Below are 22,442 nucleotides of genomic sequence, written 5' to 3' on the forward strand. Positions count from 1 at the left end.
AATCATACTTGATTTAAAAATAATTATTATTTGAACTACAATTTTACGGAGTAAGTTTATTTTGTATTACTCACCTAACTCGTTGTGATTTGTAAAGGGTATGGTGTGATTGGTGTCTTAGTCATTGTTATACTTATCAAGTTGTTAACGTCGTTTACAACTTTACAAGTAGAAGTCCGTAACTCTTTAGTGATGACTCGGTCATCGTATCTTTTAAAACCGTCCGTTTCATACAAGATTTGCGGCTAATCCGAAGCACTTGGACGGTTGTAACATAACTTCTCGTTTTCTCAAATTTCTAATGTACTTTTCTTCCCCAGTTTCTTTCCACTGATATGATTTGTTTATTGTGGAATAAAATGTCAATGTGGAGTTATTGGTTTTGTAGGATACTCGAGTTCCTTGTAAATTCGGTTCCATTTACACTAATACTATATAGAAGCTCTGTACTTGAAAAGAACACATAATTAAATTATATTACTAACAAATTTACAAAGTAATGCAACTAAAACAAGTATTTGTGTGTGTTTCAAAAAAAAAAAAAAAAAAAAAAAAAAACAAAAAAAAGTATTTTTGTGTCAATAAAAAAATAAATAAATAAATATTTGTGTGTCATTAAAAAAAAGGCCGGGTATTTGTGGTCTTGAAACCTTTATCCGTATGATCCTTACACCCATTAGGCCATTAGTATATATTTCGTATATGTATTTCTTAAATTTGATACTTGGCTGCACTAAAAGTTGAAAAGAAAATTATGATCTAAGATTCTAAGAATAATGTTATCGTTCAGCCCTCGCTTATTACTTCCTCGGTTCTTATATATATAGATGACTCGTTTCACTTAGATATATTTGTCATTTCATTTTTGTAACAATTAATATTTCTAATTATGAACTTGTAAAACTTATAAAAATTAGAGGTAATCATTGACAAGAATCTAACAAGAACACATTATCTTTTAATTTACTTAAATCACAAAAGACTATTAAAATAACATAAATTATATGAATACTATAAAAAGTCAAATGAGCAATCTTTAAAAAACAAATGGAGTATTAAAAATGTATACGAGTACTTAATAAGTAGACTAGTGTTATATGAATAACACTGATCGCATGACATTTCAAAAAGTAAGTTGCCTAATAATTTGCCTCTTTCATGTCAAATAATTTCCAAGCTACAAGTTTACTAAAATTCCAATACTGTTTATCTTCGGCGGAAACAAAAATGTTCCTGTCTTTCCACATCTTTTCCTTAATTATGGCATGGAAATTGGAAAAAAAAATATGCACCTTATACCAAGATCAGCAATCAGTACACAAAACATGACCATATGAGCTGTGCGTGAGTTAGAATTTGACTTCATGTATGACAATAATATTGTGTGCGTGGAAACTATAGTCCATTAATCCTTATGGTATTTCTATAGCTTTCGGTAGTGAGAAGTTTCCAACCCGAGACTATGGTTGTGGACTGTGGACAGTACTCACAGTAGTGTACCTCGACTTTCACTTTCTTTCTCAAGCTAGCGGCCTTGTTACTAGTATTGTGGTGTGGAAAATCGAGTAATGAGAAGAGAATTTTATGGCAGCGTCAACAAAACTGCATGTATCAATTCATTGAAGCAATATTTGGGCTAGAAACAGTATAAACATTTTCATCATAATAATTATCTAACCGTTAGATAATTAGCTGGACTCGATGTCATTGATAAATCAGCATCCTGGCTGGCTTAATGACATCCAAAGTTTCCTCCAGCTCTAATTCATCATGAATAACCACATGAATATATGATGATATATGAGTATGACAGTGATTTATTACAACAGCAACATAGGAAGGTTCGTTTCAAACACTATCAACGCAACAATTAATACAAGCTAGAAAGATCCACAATCTAACTGAGAACAGAATGGCAATTTGGCATCATTTTAAAAAATGTAAATTTGCGCTAATATGAAAACTTTATTGCACCCGTTTATGAAATTAAAACAAACCTACAAAGATCCACACAAACACCAAAAAGAAGCCTTACAGAACTAACAGAAGCTTTGTCTAATATCTATCTCATCAACCGCTTCCCCAACCAATATTACACCACTTTTTTTGAAATGATACTATATGAATAACAGTCATTGGCAAAATCTACAATAACGAACAATCAACATAAAAATTGTAGACTCAATTCTTGCTCATATTCTGTATCCGGGTATCCTTTTCCGATCTCCATTCTCCTGCTTGCTATTAGCTGATTTTTGCTAATAACTGTTACAACCTCACTCTAGAGGGGTTGTAGAAGAAATGAACCCCAATGTTAACACATCCTATTGATTATCTCAAGTTGATCAATCTCAGGTCATTATACACAAAATCAGCACCAACGAACTATAGCAAGACTTGACAACCTTCAACTGCATCATCTTGCCACTAAGCTATACTAAACCTAGTCTTTGTTCCAGCAAGATTAGAGTTTTCACACCACTAGTCAAAGTTATAATCAAGTTGCATCAAGCTGCTTCTCGTTGGAAGTTATTGGCAGTCACCCACATAGGATATAAAAGACAGTCAGCCACTGTTTGCAGAGAAGCAAAGCATGTAAATGAAGGGAAAAGAGACTTTGTGTCACAATCACAATATTACCTTCACATAAAAATGATTTCAGTAGTCCAACTAAGAAAGGAAATACAATTATAGGAATGATAATTTTGATTGTACTCCCTCTGTCCCTAATTTTTTGCCCCATTGCAAAAATATGGGTCAAACTTTAAAAATTTTGACTATAACATACTTCTAATTTATAAGAGATAATAAGTCATGTGCAATCTTGTTGGAGTTGTCTGATTGTATTTATTATTAATATAGAAAATTTTATAGTTTTTACACATAAAAATAGAGATAAAACCGTTTTAAGACGCATCTTGGAGACCGCGAAAAGTCCAATGGCGCAAAATATTAGGGACGGAAGAAGTAACTTCTCCCGTCACATACACCCATATAGTATACACCAACAAAAACCAAATATTACCTTAAGCCAAAATAGCATAATTTATACCCCTCAGCATCAAAGCCAGACCTCTCACCATGCTTCTTGAAATTTCTTCTTCAATGATTTGAAGCTACTATGTCCTGTTTCTGGAAACCGAAATGATGCACTTCTTTTTAGCAGATCTGAAAACATGGCTGAACTTGATGTTGATTCAATCTTAGGATTTTCTTCGTATTCTGCATACAGCATACAGCATACAGTGAGTTACTTAGTAACTAACACTAGTTCTTCACTGAAATTTCACCACAAATTTCTAAATTTAAACTTCGGCATCTGGCACGGTAAAATTAAAGGGTTACATTACATAGTGTGAAAAGAATTTTTTTAGGCTATAGACCTAATATTCCAGGTATCCTAAGTTTGTAATTCAATCAATCTGAGTACCACTCTTAAGAGTTTAAGAATACGAATGAAGTAAATAAAAGGCAAATACGAGTGAGACCATCAATAGCAAAGAGAAAAATTCAATAAACAAAAGAGTTCCTCAGGAAGGAGGAAAGCATAGAAACTGGAGCGGCACTAGCGGAATATTTAATGTACCGGGACCTTTTCCCGTCATGGTGATCTAAACAGTAAACACAGCGAGGAGACTGCTTGTGACCATTGCACACTAAATTGGTCAAGAAGGAAAAAGAATGCCTCCTGGCAACAACCAACTGATCTCATTCCACCCATTAACTAGTAGCTTATCGTCTCCCCTTTATATATTGCTATGATATATATATATATGTCACCAACTATCACTGTAAGTTATCAATATCCTAGATTATGCTTATATATTCTAATTCATACAGAGTACAAGAGAGAGTCACCTGAGGATGGCGGGAGCCGGTACTGCCTCTTTAGAAACTTTGAAGCTTCCGTGTCCTTTTTGTGACATAATATTCGTATCAAAGTATTTGCATCATCCAGTGATCTATGACCGTGATCACCTGACTGAACCCTAGTTGAGATGTGCTCACTTGCATTCATTAGCATTTGGATAACGCTACTAGTCTGCAAAGGATCAAGAATGGGCAAAGAGAAACAACTTAAATATTATGAGTAATTCTTTAAGCAACTCAACCTGCATGTACCTCAAATTCTCAAAACCACCATCAGACCTGAAGGGAAAATAAGCTTAACACTTGATGAGCAAACTTCGCTACTCGCTCTACTGTAGAACGAGGAAGACCTTCTCCTTCAGCCACAAAGAAATCCTGCAAAATGGCACATATGTCCTATCTATAATCAATATCATACTTGAAAAAAAAATGCAAAGACAAACGTCCAAGCAAGCAAAATTAAAACCCCTAATTCCTCTGAGGTAAAAAGGAAAAACAAAGATTAAGTAGCTAAAAGCCAAATGAGCACATCTATTTCCGTTGCATCTCCACCTATGTTACTCAAACTCTTCATTTAACCTCAAGTACCCATGTTAGACCCTTGACCCTCAGACATGGATACAACACTTGAACACTTCATTTTGGTTCAAAATCATGGAAAAAGTTCACAAAATAGTAGTCGGACACTGGTACCCGAGTCCGACTAATATAGATCTCCATCTACTTTCTTCTAGAAAAATTAAAAAGATATGTAGCCTGATTCAGGATTTCACTGCCACTCAAAGTCTCTTTCGTAATTGTAGACAATCGTTAAAATAAAACACTAGTCACGAATTAGCAATAAACAATACATCTTTCCTTTTCACTGCTTAATTGGGCCACTTAACAAGAGAAATTATGTGATAAGATCCTATTAACTACCCTGCTTACCCCCTCAATCCCCCCCACCGCCTCATTTTCACTGCTTAATTGGGCCATTTAACAAGAGAAATTATGTGATAAGATCCTATTAACTACCCTGCTTACCCCCTCAATCCCCCCCCCACCGCCTCATTTTCACTGCTTAATTGGGCCATTTAACAAGAGAAATTATGTGATAAGATCCTATTAACTACCCTGCTTACCCCTCAACCCCCCCCCCCCCCCAAAACACACAGACAGAGAGGAAAAAAAATCAAGTCCGAGGAGAAGCTGTTCAATTGCAACACAAAAGGAGATATCAAATACCTCTCCTCCCACCCCACCCCAAACCAAATCTGAGAAAATTTGACCAACTGCAACAGAAAAAGAGACATCAAATACCTGTAGTGCTCTCAGATCATCCTCCATCAATATGATATCTGAATCAGAAAATGCACGTGAAGGTCCTCCATCTAGCAGTACCCAAAGGTAACCTTCCTGAACAAAGCAAGAAAAATCAGAAGCATGAAAAACAAGGAGAATAAATATACCAGAGCTAATAGAGCCTCAGAACATACCAATGATGCATGAAAAATACTGGAAATCACAGGATCCCTGACGGTGTCATCAACTGATCCACATATTTGGTTCAGCATCTACATCAATGCATCTCATATTGTAAGTTGTAACTATCTCTCAAGCATAAGATTGATTGACCAAATTTACCAACTGAATAGTAATCAACATGAAATGCAAATTAATACTTCGTAAATGAGTAAAAATGCTTCATCAGTGCATTTCATAACCTTTCTTCAGTTGGAGTAGAATATAGGCTTGTACATAAAGGAAAAAAAAATAGCTCAATTACTAACAGAATCAACACTGGGAAGCACAGTGTCCATACGAGCTTTTTCAACACCACCACGATATAATTGGAAAAGGAATTTCTCTCTTAGGTCCCAGAATACAGCTTTTGTTCCTGCATAACCAATAAATGGGGATTATTACCTTCTCTGCATTTACTGTCATGTAAATAGGTCAAAATTGTCATCCTAAAGAAGCAGTTTCCACCCCCACTTCCCAAGGGTAAATAATTGGACATGGGAACTGAGGTCAGCAACAGCACAATTTCTAGTCATTGTTAACACTACATAACAATGTAATATGAAGAAATTGTAGGATAATATACAAAGTAACCACAAAGCTCTTTTGCAGCATACAAAAGCATCAGTCACTTGGGTTACAAAAGGCTATGTAACAAAAAAAAAACACTAGTATGAATAACAGCATACGTATGCTATTTCAAAGTAGGCCTTTATTTCCTTTTCATAGTTTATTAAGTATCAATCATCTTTAAAAGTATAACTCCATTTCCATTATATTTCTTCAAGGTTTTGTGACAGGTAATACAGAAAGACAGTTTGAAATAAAAATAATAATAATGCAGTGGTGTTTTGAATGAATGAACGATAGAGCATATAAAATATAAAGTTAAATACTAAGGAGTGGACACAGAAGTTCTCAATCAGGATGTGGCAGAAGTGATGTTAATATTGACAATTCAGGGTCAAGTGAAAGGTAAGATTTTTTGTTAACATGGAGGTTGAGCTAATAAGGCGTTAATGCATTAACTGGTTAGGTGATTTTAGATAACAGAAGTAAACGTCCATTACTTCATTAAGGGAACTTGGTAATTTTATTTGCAAACCACAATGTATATCCTATATAGTGCATTTGTAAAAAATTTGGCTAGTAGGCTTAAAACGATAGGGGCACCCCGTCAAAAAACCATTAAAATCATGCAGCTATGAAAGTTTATTACCATTTAAGACATAACTTTTAAGAGTTTATATCTAACCTGTGAAGTCAATATGTTTCGCAATAGCATCTGTGATACTAATTCTAATACCATCAAATGTCGTCGCAAATAATTCATCAATTGATTCTTCACTCATAGTTCTCTCCGAGATTTCAGGAGTTTCTTCTTCTACAATGTTAACTGCGCAATACACATAGAAAGTTCCATAATCTGAATATAGTATAAGCTACGAAGATTTTATTAGTAAATCAACAAAAAAAAAAAGATGTGGGTCTGTTGACTACAACATTATGATATCCAGCAAGACAGCTATATAACAAGTTTCAGTCCCAGTCTTCTCCTCTATATATATGGCCTTTAAACCATTTTACTTCTTATCCCGCCATTTAATCGGAGCATAGTCTTTATTCTCTAGGAGAAGTCTCTTCAAGTGTGAAACAACAATAATAAAGATTAAATATGTTTTATAATTGCACTCAGCCTTAAGCCTCTAGACTCAGTTGGCACAATACAAGTGAGCACCATGTGGTTCAAAAAGTCAAAACCTGAATTGCAGATTTATAAAAAAGCCCAAACCCACCCCCACCCCACTCCCTCCCCCCTCTCCGTTCACCAGGAAGAGTGGCTCAAATTAGAAGACGTAGACATGTATCATTAGAGCAAAAAGTATCAATAAGGGACAAATCAAGTCAAAAGAAGAGAATAACAAGAAATGTGCAAGCGCTTACACCATCTTCACTTCACAGCTGGTCTGACAAGTCCCCATGACTTCCTCATGCTATCTTCCAATATAACAATTTGATTTCTGATATACTGCACACGGAAATGGAAAACATCTTTATAAAGCCAATGTTATATAAAAATTGATAACAGAAGTGTAAGTCCTGAAGGAAACAGGAATTCAAGTAACAAAGATGAAAAAGAACAGAATTAAAAGTAGAAAAGTCAGTGATGAAACAACTCAAAAACAACATTCAACAGCTAAAACATGATAAAGAACTAAATCAAAGTTTAATTTATTAATTTGATCCCTTTACAGCTTTTGGGAGTAAAGAACAGAGCCATAATCCCCTCCAATTTTCAGTGTGAATATCTGGAATGGAAACAGGAGAGTAAAACGTAACACAACTACAAGCAGATACTTTCCGTTCACATTGCTTAGTCTTTCCTACGTTATAAATCGCGGTCAAGTTGAGGAAAGTCTACACTCTACAGTCAAATACCTCTTCATTTACTTACTTGTACTCCATAAAACATTAGACTTTGAGAATTACAAGAAATTGAGACAACAATATAACCAGCGTTCTATAGTTGAATTGAACAGAGATATAAAAAATAATCCAATAAGTGGAGCTAAACATTTACCAGAGATCGTATCAAATATCATGCAAGTTTATATTGATACATTCAACCATTGTTGATCATCGTAAAAAAATCCAAAACATTTAAGCAAATAATAGCACATAAAAAGTGATACCAGACTCAAAAAGTATAAGAAAACTTTTGTGACACTCTCTCAGTTTCTTGCATTCAAATATTAACAATGAAAAATGCTTTTAAAATATGAATATTCTTCACACAACTTTATGCTTGCTTCTTTTTTACGTAATTATTATTATTATTTTTTTAATTGGGGGAGGGAGGAGGGGGGGGGGGGGTTGGGAAGTAGGATGAAACTCACTTGAAGAGTATTCAGTCTGATACAGAGCTTGGGTAAGGTCAACTGATTTAGGGTATTAATAGTATTATCATCCAAGATCTTGAGCTCAACCATCTTTTTTCTCGGGATAGTAACCAAAGATTCCTCAGACCGTGTCAGTGATGGAGCTGATGGATAAAGGTGGCTCTTCTCAACTGCATAATATCACAGCAAAATCTCAATGATGGAAGAGAAAACAAACAGCTAATAAAATGAAAATCATCAAGCAAAACAAGACAGATTATATAAGAATGAACAAAGTCAATGAAAAAAAAAAAACAGAAAGAACGATGGTCAACAATACAGTCAGAGATATAATCTAAAACTTAAAACCAAGTTCCTCTATCAAAACATAAGGTCCCTGTATTATTTGAGATCAAGCTTTAACCTAATTTCCCTTAAAACATATTGAATCTTATATAAATCTTATTGATATTTGCATTATAATGCACTCTACTTCATAATATTACTTTTCACCATTTCATCAATACAATCAGAGAATTTAACAGCCACATGTTAAAGTTTGACCTTGAAGGATGTGAGAGCCTTGTGTTTTGAGAACAAAAAGGATAGATTTCATTATTTACACCACCAAAAGATTCAAACAAGCGAACACAACACAGCACTTTATAGCTTTCCCAAATGCTAATAAATTCTGAAATGTCAGTACCATAGTCGTAAAGCCCCACTTCAACTATGCATTCAAGTCAAAACCTCCAACTGAGAATACAAAGACATATCCTAACCCATGTTCAGTAGATCTATCCTGTTGAACATTTCGGAAATGAAAAAATGAAAACGTGGGCATAAAAAAAGCTAGATCAGCAAATAGCTATCAGAAGAGAGGCCAATACACACAAACTCTTTCCTTACACACCCAACTGCATTGTGCTGCAACCACACATAAGCTCTCTCCTTACACACCCAATCTCTCAAACTCTCAGTGACCAAAAGCCAAGCCCTAACTTCACTCTTCATATTGTATCAATTAATGTGTTAATTTATAGATCTCGCGGTTTCCATAACTAGCCATGGCCAAGTACATTTTGTCAAATCTAACTGGGATTCCATACCCATGTGTTGTGTCGTGTCGTGTACTCGTGAGTCTGGGTAACATAGATCTTAAGCCAGGAAGCCAAAATATTGTAGTGGATCTTTTGACCACTATGCTACCTCAAGAGTGTTTCCTACTTCCAATCTTCTCCGGCATCTCCAAGCAGGCCTTAAATCACCTTTAAAATGGGATCCTACAAAGTTACTTTGGCACAGAACAAATGACTATAGATAAATACTGAATGAATAACAATCTATTTAATACCCAGGGAGATCTCCTCCACATTTCTATTAAAACTTCTGGATAGTGTCCAAATTTTCTCAAAGGCATGACTTATTAGTTATGACCTATGTCAAGTGCAACATATCATATTTGGCATCACGTCAGATCCTTCAACCAGAAGTCAAAAGTTCCAACGTGTTTTTATCATACAAAAAAACAATTTAAAGAGCACATTATAGAAGCCTAAATATTAAGGAAAAAACAAACTGAGAAAGCATCGTTTATAAGTTAGTAATTGCAGCCTTGCAGGCATATTCTTTTTGCAAGTATTACCTAATTGGCAACCCATTTTGGACAAATAAGCATCCAAGCTGTGGATGATTAGAGAAAGTAAAGCTTGCAAGTGTGTGATAGTCACAGGAAGATTCAACCCAAAAAACTGATCCACCGTCTGAAAATAATAATAAAAAAAAAAAATCAAGTCAAGCCAAGCCAAGAATATCAAGAAAAAGATTTAGTAACATAAGGACGTGATTATAAACCATATAAAACACAACATACAAAGACAAGGGGACTAGAAATTTATAGTTTTATACAGGCACACTGATACAAAAACAAAAAGGAAACCTTGTCTGGTTAGTCACTATGAAGCTTTTTTGAGATATCTTGAACCACCCTACTTTTTATGTTAATAAACTTATTAGTTATTACTCTCTACAAATTTGAAAGTTTGACTCACTTTCCATTTTGGGTTGTTTCATACTTCTTTCGTTTTTTTTTTTTTTTTTATTACTTGCAACACAGTTTCATGACACGCACATTAAGGAAGAGATTAGATAATTTAAATGGACAAATTAATCAAAAAAATTTACACATATAATATCTAACCCTTCCCTAATCCCGGTATTAAAAATTTTGATTTAGTTTACCTTCTCCATTCATCTCCTTAAAGTGCATGCCTTGAGGTTGTGTTGCAAGTAAAAGAAAACGGAGGAAGCAATTTTAGCTCACTTTTACTTTATTATAGTTTTTTTTAACTCCATATTACCACCTAGTCCACCTTACCCTTACACTATTTACACAAAAAAAATTGTAAACCCTCTCATTTATTACTTCATCTCTCGTCTTTATCCATCTTTTTCTTACACCCACACACTTTTTCCAATGAAACAAGAGCGTAAAACAACTGAGTGGAACTTTAGGGAATGGAGGGAGTAGTTCCTAATTCAAGTCAAGGGAATCTAATTTTGCAGCAGTATAGCTTTTATAAGCTCTGGTTTGTTGTTCAATATGTTAATACTACTGAGCTAGTATACACTGGACAATATCAATTAACAGATGAATTGTGGCCCCAAAATCGTGGAAGGCCTTGTTGATATTTTCACAGGTCTTCTTCCTGAATTCCATATTTGCTTCATTGTGAAGCTTAAACAGATTTTATAAAAGCAATCAAATTAAAAAATATCCAGACAGATCAATTACCTCCTCAATCATCCTAAATACTTCAACAACAGATCCTGCATGTTTCTTTTGAGATGTCAAAGGTTCCCACAACTGCAACAATCAAAAAGTCAATTTACTTGAGGAAAAAACCTCTAGTTCTTGCACTTCAACAGATGCAGCTCACATAATAAACACAACCTAATCACATCAGTCAAAATAGATCTATAGGTAGAACATCTTTCATGGTTTTACAAAATCATAGTAACAGATGAAGCATAATATATTCAGCAATAAGATATCACATCTAGTAATGTTTTTTTTTTTTTTTCAAATCCTACCACAATTACTGGCTTGTAGATTTCTGTATTGATACAGCAATGAGCAATAACATCCACCCGTGTTGGCAAATCCTATGGAGGTCCAATAGTGCGCACTCTTTTCTTAGGCTTGGTAAAATAGTTGAGAGGTTGCTTCTCAAAGACTCGGAAAGAAACATTGCACAAATAAAAGCAAGGGTAATGAAAAAAGAAAAAGGTACACATGATGCATAACTACATTACACCCAATTGAATAGTATCTCATTGAAATTACACATAAGTTAGAAACGAACCTCAAGATCAAAGACACGGGCAATCCAGTCCAGTATATATGCATGTTGAGATATTGACCAATCAAGAATAAGTGAAGCAGAGACATCTCCAATCTGCCAAATTAAATGAAATTTATACGACACTTCCAATAATTCTAAGCAATCAATAACCTAAAGAACACATCCTATTTAATTCCTATTAAGCCCATCTCTTTCAGTTTTGCAGATGTACAAGAAATTGGCATCATTAAAAACAGTCAATGTTTACTGCCAATCAGGAAACCCACAGGATACAGAAGTATCTAAAATGGAATGCAATTAGCTGGCTAGCTCCAATAATCCAAACAGATATAAGGTACTACATATATAATAAAACTAAAATGCGCCTAGCCTTAGAGGAATTCAAGATGAAATGAACTATTGGTTGAGAAGGGAAGGGAATGGAATGGATCACTGGAGCATAGATTCTAGATGCATCAAAACATCAATCTATGGGATTCCTGTAACCAAAGATTACACGAGTACCCTCACCTGAAAATGGTCCAACTCAACTTTGAAAGGCTGATGTAAGCTATTCCCATGAAAGCTGAAAGAATAGAGTTGAGTCAGCTCCCGATCCAGCATATGAGCAGCAGAAAGAACCAACTTGACATCTTGAGAGAGACTCGATATGCCCTGAATAAATGGTCTCTGTTTAGGGGGGGGGGGACACAGTCAGATTACATAAAAATATACACAAAAGATAAATTTATACTATTAATTGAATAACTATTAATTATAATAACGTTAAATACCAATCTTTCCCAAAAGAGTTGATGTAATAGTGTGGCTGAAATCATCCCAGCTTCAGGACACCACAAATGTAATACAGGGCTAAAAACAGAAAATTCTTTCTCAGCAACCAATTTTACAGCATTTGCAAGCAATGCCAACGGATGCATCCTCTCTATATCTGATTTGAGATCCAAGCCATTAAGAACCTATTTTAAAAATAAATTTAAAAAAAAAAAAAAAGTTGGCATGTTAAATTCAACTCACAAACAACAAATTGACTCAAATAGATAATTCAATTCAGACTCACTAGCATGTATGCTGCTTGAACAGAGCTCTCCACATACATCTTTATTAGTCTGGATGCATCATTTGTGGAACCATCTGTTTCAGTCAGCTGCATAGCGAAATAAAGGAGAAGAAGACGTGAAATTAAAAAGGTGATTTCAGAATATAATACCAGCTAAATAGTATGAGAAGACTTATCATGGATAAATACATTATAAACTTGTTTCTAGCATGAAAAGTTTCTTTAAACGACAATTAGAAAAATAATTAAATCACAGTATATTGGAAAACAGGGGGAAATTCGGATGAGTTTCCCATAAAACAAGAGATTTATTGTATCAAACATAATGCTCTTAAAAATCAGTATTAAAATCGCTGGTGTTTATATTTTCTTGGGGGAAAAAAGGCAATTACAGACAGCTGCATATCACATAGATCTATGTAGAGAAGAAGCATATAAATTTTAAGCAAGAAGAACTCAAACATACCGACACTTATAATAAAGAAAAACAAAATTAACTAACAATTGATCCATAACTAACCTCGCCAAATACATTTAGATCAACGACTGCAGTCGCCATTGCAAAGGTCAATATCCTCTTGAACTTGGATGGTTTCTGGAAAGTTAGCTTAATGTTAGGAAAAAAAATATTTGAAAGGTGATGGGCACCAATAAATGTTAAATTACTCAGATCAAAGCACCAAACATAAAACAGAAATTATATACAGGCAACAGTGGCTATGACATAGCAAGAAGTCTGTAATTTTAACAGTAAAAAACAAACAAATTAGCATTAAAGGGCACAATACCTGGTTAGCATATAAATACAACACATATCCATCTAGTATGACTCCAAAACTATACTGGAATTACACTGATACCAAATAACTAACCTGACTAAAATGCCTATGATAGTCTTGTAGTTTCCCTTCACACCAAATATGCATGGAGAGCAATATAGCTGGAACCAAATTTAGTCGAACTACACTATCTCGCCATTCAATCGTACATAACAAACATTCCCCTTCTTCATAAAGAGATTCAGCAGCTTGGACATTCTGTATTTGGATAGTTGTGTACTCTAGCAGATCTTCCTTATCTGTTTGAACATACTACATAAGATAAAAGGTTCAGAAAAACAAATTTATTTCATATCGAGTGGGAGAACAAACTCGATGAAAGTTTTTAATAGGCAGACGAAAAAACTTCTCTCAGGCCATGCTGTGCTTAGTGTGTAAGCAATGTCAATACAGTTCTTTAAAGGATGTATAAGAAAACTTGCCAGAATATGGAGTATATTATCAAGCAGAAATCTACAGCGATATGGAATAAAATACAAAAGTTACTAGGTTAAACAACTAAAAATTGTTCTTACAAGGATTCCTTGGCTCCTCTGGAGATTTCTCCAAAATTAACCATTGCCTCCCCCACTCTACTTCCCATTCTAGAATCGGTTATTTACATTACAAGAGAATTTTATAATACAAATAAATGAGGTGGACTTTAAGAAACATCTATGACTTGGGTTCTAGATTACCATTAAGAAGTATGAGAATTCTGAAAAGCTCAGAACACATCAAACACAATAAAAAATCGAAGCAAAAATGATAGTTAAATACCTGTTTAAAGAGAACCCAACTATACAATGCATCATGAATAATCTGAGTGATCCCAAGAGTAGACCAGGTCAGTTTGATGAGTTTCAGAATTTCATTCGCCTCCTGTATATGTTTATATCACAGGGACTTTACTTCTCATTGTAATACTTAACAGACAACTCTATAAGAAAAGCCAGAAAATTAAAATATGAGCGATACCACTAAAATTTGTCCTTCTTCAAGAATGTCAAACACTGAAGAAAGCAGTTTCTCATAAAGCCGGACTTTCAAGTGGTGACCTCCAGGCAAGTCACATCTTTCATCTCCATATCCTGGCTTATGGAAGATTTTCGAAGCAGAATTACTGATAGAATGTAGAATCTCAGCTCGTTCACTGGGTGACATCATATCCCATTCCTAAATAAGACAAAGTACTCCCATTAACCACTTAAATATGAAAAATGCTGAAAGCCTGAAATCAACCAAAGAACGATAGATAACTGATCAAAATCCATACCCTTGCATTTCTTATCTTTCCAATAGAGTATTTTACGGTAGTATATTCCTCCGTCAAATGACCATGGCAACAGAGTTCTTCCATGATATTTGCCTGTGACAAAAGAGTTGCTTAGGAAGTTGCAATCCTAAACATATTTAAAATACAATCTAACAAAGTATTCTAAATTTTTAATTATATCAATTGAAAATGCCAGGTAGGCAGGATGTTCGGGAGGAGCCTACGGCTTAAAAAGGCCGTCCTTAAAACTTTTGCAATTTAAGTTTATTATAATAAATCCGACTGAGAAATAAAGAGGCGCATTTGCCACCAACTCTCAATGCATACAGGCAAACAGCAACAAAGCTTAACACGGACCAACAAAGACAATTCCACATCAAACCATGCAAGAATATGGATAGTAATTTCTGGTTCTTCATGCTCATTTGAAATAAGAGAAACTATAACCAACCAAGTCTAGGTTCAAAGTATTCACGTAAGTTAATATTCAAAGCGTAACTTTCTTTTTTTTTTATTTTTCCCCTTGTTTTGGATAAGAGAAATAACATTACGAAAGAAGATAAAAAAGAATTACAAAGAAGTGGACCAGAAGTCCACCAGAAAAGAGCTCCTATCTTGCAATACATCAGTAATTGTATATGCCAAGAAATGCTCCATGAACAGGAGTCAAATGACAAGCTAAATACACCAAATTGATCCAAAACAGAAACCAGATAACTAAAAGGAGGCTCCCAACCTTGAAAGCTCCTGATTCCCTTCCCACCCAAAGCACCTACTTAATAGCAAAAAGGCAACCTAACTCTATACTTTATGCCCCTTTCACCTTCCAAGTTCATATGCTGGATTTGTAAATGGTCCAAAACAGTACAAGGGCATCCCTATGAATCCCTACCAAACCAGATAAGATTTCTTTCTCAAGATCAGTTAATTCTCAGTATTGAAACATAATTCATTATTCACTATATACTCATGTTAACAAATAGAATGCCCAGTAACATTAATCTTTAAAACCAGAGCCAGTTGCAAGCATATACTTCTTATACCCTTTACCTGTCTATTTTTCCATTGAACATAAGATTTTTCATTTGGAAAATTTGATCTTGTAATGCTCTTAATAAGGCCCAGTACAATTTGCAGAACATCAAATTGTGAAGATGATGACCTTGAAGCGCATCGCGTCAAGCATTGCCTGATGCATAAATCCATCGCTTCTGAAACCTAGTAAATCTTTCATCAATCAGAGATGGATAACAGCAAAGGGTATTATTACTAATAAAATTATTTGCCTAATTTGTACAATACTTGACAAGTTATACAGGAAAACAGAATGAAAAACATATTACATGCTGTAATTTATGAAGAACAGATCAAAGTCTAGCCACTGAGTTTTGTCAAAAGTATACAAAGAATATGAATACACAGACTACACACCAAGGTCACCAACACTATCAAAGATACTGCATTTAACAAGCATAAAATACTCGATATTCTATCAAAACAAATTAAAGAGGGAAACATCAAAATTGAATGAATTAAAGCAAAAATACAAATAAATCATCTACACTAAGAGCACTATTTTTCTACTTGATCAATACATGTGCATTGTGATTAATATATTAATACATTCACAATATAAATAAAGAGATAATTTGTTGAAGATAACCCTACAGATAGCACTTTTTGAAACTACCCCTGTTCTTTATTTTCAACCCACTTGTCATTTACATCCACCCTTTAAATGTCTTAGCACGTCATTTACTCCTCGGTCTTTCTATCTCCTCCAAAAAGTAAAAGTACCATACATAGATGGTCTCTCCCTCCTCTTCTACTTGATCTTTTTGTCTACTGTGATTAAGTACAACAAAAAATAACGAATGGAGTACCCTTTAAAATGAACTATGCAGCACCAACTGTTTAATTAACCTAGTGAAAAAGAAATAATTGACCCACCCTTAAATACTTTATGACATAGAACTAGCTTCTTCCTTACTACTTTTCTTCCTTCTCTCTGCCTCTCTCTCTCGAACGAACGAACGAATCCCAGGGTAAGACCTAAACCACAAATTCTGTCGAATCGGCTTAGCCTAACACACACTCACAACTTAATTTGCCTTAGCTTTTAGTCTTTGTTAAAGAAGAATTGTGGATGATTTATATGTGTTATATACATGAGAACAATTAATTCAACACAGTTGATAAAAATTCATAAAAATTAAGAATTCAAGTACAGGCTACAAAAGCTAATAAGTCAAAAGTAAAGATGCAGAGAAACTTGCCTCCATTTGAGTGCGTATGGTATTAAGTAGTTCCAAATTTCTATCTTGATACCGAGCTTGCAAAACCACCTCTCTACTCTTTTTTCCTTTCAAACCTGCTAGCAGTTTAGAAGACTTTTCCTTTTTTCGATCTTGTTCACATAAAACTTCAATCCTAAAACATGTAAATAACAGTATTAATGTCATTACTACTAAATTAAGGCAAAGGTTGTATACGAAAGAACCAGCTTTGTTGAAGATACAGCAAAAAAAAAAAAAAAAATTACAAGAAAGCAAGGGGAAATGTATACCTAGAAAAGGCTAAGGATGCAACCAGTACTCCATAAGCTGATTCCCGCAAATCATCCTCAGACAATCCTTCAAAAACCCTAGAACTAAATATGAGTTGTCTAAAAAACAGAAATCCAAGACTTGAAAATCTAACGGAAAGGAGCCGAAATTCATAATGAATAATCAGATTAACCCAAACAATACATTATCAAATCCAATATAGTTGATGAAAACAGAATGCTTTATTAAGTTATCATTTTGCAAATTTGAGCCTTATATAGGCAAATAATAAGGAACAATATAAATGTATGATAGCACCACACCTGTTTGTAAGTGAGGTAATCCTAAAAGAGGAACAACACCACTCTCAGAAGACTTTGAGGGTCTAGTCATTACATTTCCAACTTTGAACCCATTTTCGTCTTTTCTTGAAGCAATCTTGTGATTAGATATTCGTCCTGCTTGGTTTGATGACTGTGCTGCAACATTATTTTTCTCACTGGCACCAGCTGGAGGAGGCCGGCGTTTAGGAGGAGATCTAGATAGCTGGGATTGTGTGAGGGTATAAAAAGAATTCCCTGACTGAGAATAGATCTGCTGGGAATTTATTCAACAGAAACATCTATAAGTTAATCATTATGAGTTTGGGGGCAAAATTTACATTGAAAGCACCAATTTTGAAGCTTCACCTAGATGAAAGAAACAATGTTAAAGAGCATAACAAGAGTATATCAGTCGGGCACTTTAAAAAAAAAAAACATTCCAACGACCAATAGATTTAATTTTGTCCCCATCTTGTAAAAATGAGAAATTTCTCTCAAGACAACCAATTTTGAGTACTTATTTCTGTATCCCATAGAATAATATCTAATAATTCCACTGTTTTATTCCCTGTTCCATTTTTACTGTGCACGTTAGTCAAGACACAACTTTTACCCTTATATTGTTAATTGTCAATTAGTAAAATAACAAAAAATTATAGAAGTTCAAATATTGAAACTATACATTGAGACAAACCTAACCAGATCCAAATTGACTATGTATTTCTTTACATATAATAACCAATCATGGTCAAAGTGAAGTATGTAAGTCATGCATGTTGTCATGTTGTGGTATCTTCACGTACTTTTCTTCCAATCAAGTGACTTAGAAGTTTGCCAGAGCTGAGAGCCTATCTCTGGTGGGCGGTGGCCACTGAACCATGGACGGAGTCTATTCCCTTAAAATCATCTCATTATCGAATCTTTTGGTATCTGTTCTTTGGCTTTCTTAATAATTTATCTACCCCATTATTGTTTTGGTATCAGTTATGCCTTTACTAACTGAGCTAGGGGATCTTCTATACCTGATTTTTCTTATCCATTTCCTGCTCTGCTGTTACTTAAAGGAACTCACTGCTTGTATACCTCAATCGTTTCAGTATTCTGTATGAGTGCTTTTTAAGGTTTTATAAAAATTCTGCTACAATATATTTTTAATTCTGTCATACTTCATAAGTATCCTCACTTGCCAAGTTGCCATCCTACGAACCTAGTAGTCTTTCATTATCAATAGACCAGATCGTGGCCTACTCGTATGGTTGTTTCAGGGCTGAGGTAGGAACCGACAGCATTCTACTTGTGCCACCACTAGGGTTTCTGAGTCTTACGACAATGTCGGAGAAAAGTGTGTCATTGCCTTGTGCTAGGTTAGGTATAAACAACGAAAACTCCAGAAAAGTACATACAATCCTATCTAATTTCGTATCAGTATCTGACCGGATAAATGGTGTACAAACAAACAATGAAAAAACCATCACAATCACAAACACCCAGCAAAAAACAACACAAATTGACTAATTAACAATTTTCACTATCATAAATCAAAACTATAACATCATTTTCCATGTCATTATACAACAATCAAAAGGTTCAAAATTAAAATTAAAATTATAAAAGCCTTTACCATTGTCGGGTACTCTAACTCATGGTAATAACTATTTGTCGCTTCAGCAACATCCAAAACACCACCTACAAAACAAATTTAAAAAAAAAAAATTGACCAATTAACGCTTAAATTCAACAACAACAACAAAAATGCAGGAATCCAAAATTCAAAAAAAACAAAAAGAATAAAAGCCAAACCAGAGTTGATGCAATTGAGAACATAATCAGCACTGAGAGTATCAAGGTTGATGTCGGAAAGAGAGAGTGTGGGACCAGAAGAAGTACGAACTTGTTTGATTAAATTTGAGGATGAAATTATGAATTCAAGCAGCTTCTGACGATCACGCCGATAACGCTCCAACATGATTGATGAATTTTCCTCCATCTTCTCAAATTTACATCAGAATTATTCAGAGAAGAGGAACTCAGCCGGGGGAGTGAAGAAGGCGTGCGACACGCTTTGACGGGTTCCTTGGTGGTGGTGTTGTTACAAAAACATTGAAAAAAAAAACAGAAGGCTTTATTTAATGTCCGTTACTTTTTTTTGCTTTGGTCGTGTTTTGATTTCTTTCTTTTATGTGCCTCTCTTTTTTACTTTGGTGGGACCTTGACAAAATCATTTATTTTTCAGAAAGTTTCACAAAATGGGTGCTACTTTTGAGAAAAAAATAATACAGTAGTTAACTAGTTCTAGTGAAAAAAATTTAAGATTTTGTTATAGTTATGTAATTAAATCAATTATTCATATATATTTACAAAGTTGAATTAATTCCTTAATTGTAATTCTTTAATAGAGAGTTTGGCTTCAAAAAAATAAAAATAAAAATAAAAAAAATTCCTTAATAGAGTCTTGTTAAATGTTAGAATTTCATAAATTATACTCCGTAATTTCTTAATCGTAGTTTCTTCATTTAAATAATTCCTTGAATATGGCCATTTTTTTAAACGAAATGATGGCCATTATTTAAAAAATTAGTGTCAGATTTTAACTTGTCAAATGTGATTGATTTGTCAATGATTAGTACCATTTTTTATTGTGATTGTAATCATCATTTATTTATCTTTCTATCCAAGCCAATTGAGCTGCTAAGGGTATAACCGTACAATTGATATTTTAAAGGACACCACAACCTCTTCTGTTGACTTTTTATATAATTACTAGGGTGGCTAACGCGCGCATAGCTAGTCATATCCGAGAATCTCTTTCGGTTTGGTTTTATGTCACAACTCACAACATTAGTTTTTGATAACATTAAAGGAAAATGAGGGAAAATATGTAAACAAAATTTTTTTAGGGGTATAAATGTTGGGTTTTACGATGCGTAAGCACCGTGCGGAACCAAAACTCGCCCGGACTACATGCATAATTAATACAACTAAACAAACAAACATGCAATTAATAAAATGATAAACACATAGAGAGAGAGAGAGAGAGAGAGAGAGAGAGAGAGAGAAGTAGGGGAAAGACATTCTTACCCTCGTAGCGTGCTTCACACGAGCCCGAGCACGACCTTCGAAAAGATCAAGACACGCACGTGCGAATCCTCCTACTTCGTACACCTACGCGCCCGAACACGGCTCCTATCTTGTAGCTTAGACGAGACCGAGCCAAAATTGGAGTTTTACGAACTTAAAGGTTTTCTCACGTTTTAGAGAGATGCCTTATTGAGTTCTACTCAAATTGTGTAAATTCCCAACTCCCAAAGTTGGTATTTATAGGCAAAGCATTCCCAAAAACTTCAATCATCTTTCCATGTGGGAAAGTTGGTAAAATGACAAAATAAGCAATTAATTTAATTATAAATTAAATTGAATAAGCTAATCAATAGTCGAGCAACAAGTGTTAACATGAGGGAGGGACTGGGTGAGGACCACAAGGAGAGGACCACAACTCTCCTTGCTCCCCAAGCAAGCCCACCTCACAAAACCGAAACCAACCATAGCGCGCCAGCTGGTGCGACCTGCCTTGGACACCAAGGTTGCCTTGCTGGCGGCCTGGTCCCTCGGCTGGGCCTGCTAGCAGCCCATGGCCTTGCTGCCCCGCACAAGCAGGCCTCCCAAGCCATGCGAGCTGCTGTGCGAAGCGAGGCTGCTGCTGCTCTTGCACGCAAGCAGCCCAGGCTAGCTAGCACTAGCAGCAGCTAGCGAGGCCCAGCGCGCTAGCATGCGACTGGCCTTGCTAGCACGCAAGCTCGGCCAACAAGCCCCATCTTGCACCCGCATAGGGATGTTGGGCTTGCGACCTTGCTAGCACTTAGGCTAGCAACCCTTTATAGCCTAGCCCTCGCTTGGCTAGGCCAAAGCGAGGCTACAGCTATGCGTTGATTTGTTGCTTAACTTTATTTTTCGTCTCGTCGATTCCTAGAATCGACTCGACATCTGACGCTCGGCTTCGACGCTCTAAGCTCGGAATCCGACGTTTTAGTTCGTATAATCCTTATCGACTTATTTAATCCTTCGGATTAATTCATCGCCTTTGTTCGGTTACACGATTGGGTGTGACCCGAAGGGTTCAGTTAAGAGCAAGCTGTAAGATTAATTATACATTAATCTTACTGATTGAAAGCGGTCTCCAGCTAGACATTCTGATCACTTGACTTCACTGAATAATTAGTTTCCTAATTAATTCAATTTCGAACCTTCTATCGGAATAATACACTTGTTCGAAGGACACCATTTTTTTCAATAAATATTTGCACACTATTCTTAAGAGTTCAATAATATAGTCAACTAACAGTAATAAGAACATATAAGTAAATAAACAATTTAAAGGATATAACTGTCAAAACACTATTTATAAGAGTTAATAAGTTATCACAAACTTTTTAAAGGTAAGGAAGAAAAGGCAAGCAAAAAAAAAAAAAAAAAAAAAAAAAAAAAAGTACGCTACACATGTGGTAAATAGGGGCGGACCCACCTTTAGTCATGGTGGGTCTTGTGACACAGTAATATTTCTTAAAAAAAAAACAAAAGTAAAACAATCAGCCTACATTACATACTACTCGTCTACTCCTACCTGGTACTCTGTAAGTAGTAACAAAGATTTCACATGAAAATTACAGTAAAACATAAAAATAAAATAAATAAACAAATATACTTTACTGAAAAAAGGAATTTTTTGTTAGACATTTTGTCCAATTGTCTCCCATTCTCCCTTCTAACCTCCTTACATCTTACTCCACAATATTACTATTTACAAA

At 34.9% G+C, this 22,442-nt stretch overlaps 2 protein-coding genes across 4 annotated transcripts; both read right to left on the reverse strand.

Moving 5' to 3' along the window:
• Positions 1-1,805: 1,805 nt before the first annotated feature.
• Positions 1,806-6,642, reverse strand: LOC110719487. Of its 2 annotated transcripts, XM_021898442.1 has the most exons (8): positions 6,629-6,642; positions 5,675-5,749; positions 5,349-5,426; positions 5,173-5,268; positions 4,150-4,245; positions 3,859-4,042; positions 3,026-3,222; positions 1,806-2,572 (listed from the first exon to the last, which is right to left on the reverse strand). In XM_021898442.1, the coding sequence occupies exons 3-7, from the start codon at positions 5,424-5,426 to the stop codon at positions 3,077-3,079; spliced, it is 600 nt and encodes a 199-aa protein (XP_021754134.1). In that variant the 5' UTR covers positions 5,675-5,749; positions 6,629-6,642; the 3' UTR covers positions 1,806-2,572; positions 3,026-3,076. The 2 variants fall into 2 exon arrangements, with proteins under 2 accessions (XP_021754134.1, XP_021754133.1); XM_021898441.1 differs by lacking the exon at positions 6,629-6,642 and having other exon boundaries at positions 1,807-2,572; positions 5,349-5,499; positions 5,643-5,729.
• On the reverse strand, positions 6,628-20,165 carry LOC110719485. Of its 2 annotated transcripts, none has more exons than XM_021898439.1 (20): positions 19,441-20,165; positions 19,262-19,326; positions 17,641-17,914; positions 17,338-17,404; positions 17,048-17,201; positions 15,822-15,989; positions 14,772-14,864; positions 14,474-14,671; positions 14,276-14,377; positions 13,550-13,768; positions 13,198-13,272; positions 12,678-12,764; positions 12,391-12,576; positions 12,128-12,286; positions 11,618-11,710; positions 11,047-11,118; positions 9,898-10,015; positions 8,271-8,443; positions 7,318-7,402; positions 6,628-6,769 (listed from the first exon to the last, which is right to left on the reverse strand). In XM_021898439.1, exons 1-19 carry the CDS (start codon positions 19,625-19,627, stop codon positions 7,325-7,327), a joined length of 2,568 nt encoding a protein of 855 aa, XP_021754131.1. In that variant the 5' UTR covers positions 19,628-20,165; the 3' UTR covers positions 6,628-6,769; positions 7,318-7,324. The 2 variants fall into 2 exon arrangements, with proteins under 2 accessions (XP_021754131.1, XP_021754132.1); XM_021898440.1 differs by having other exon boundaries at positions 6,629-6,769; positions 17,641-17,911.
• Between the last annotated feature and the right edge of the window lie 2,277 nt (positions 20,166-22,442).

This window comes from Chenopodium quinoa, unplaced genomic scaffold, assembly GCF_001683475.1.
Source record: "Chenopodium quinoa cultivar QQ74 unplaced genomic scaffold, ASM168347v1, whole genome shotgun sequence".
NCBI classification, from domain to species: Eukaryota; Viridiplantae; Streptophyta; class Magnoliopsida; order Caryophyllales; family Amaranthaceae; genus Chenopodium; species Chenopodium quinoa.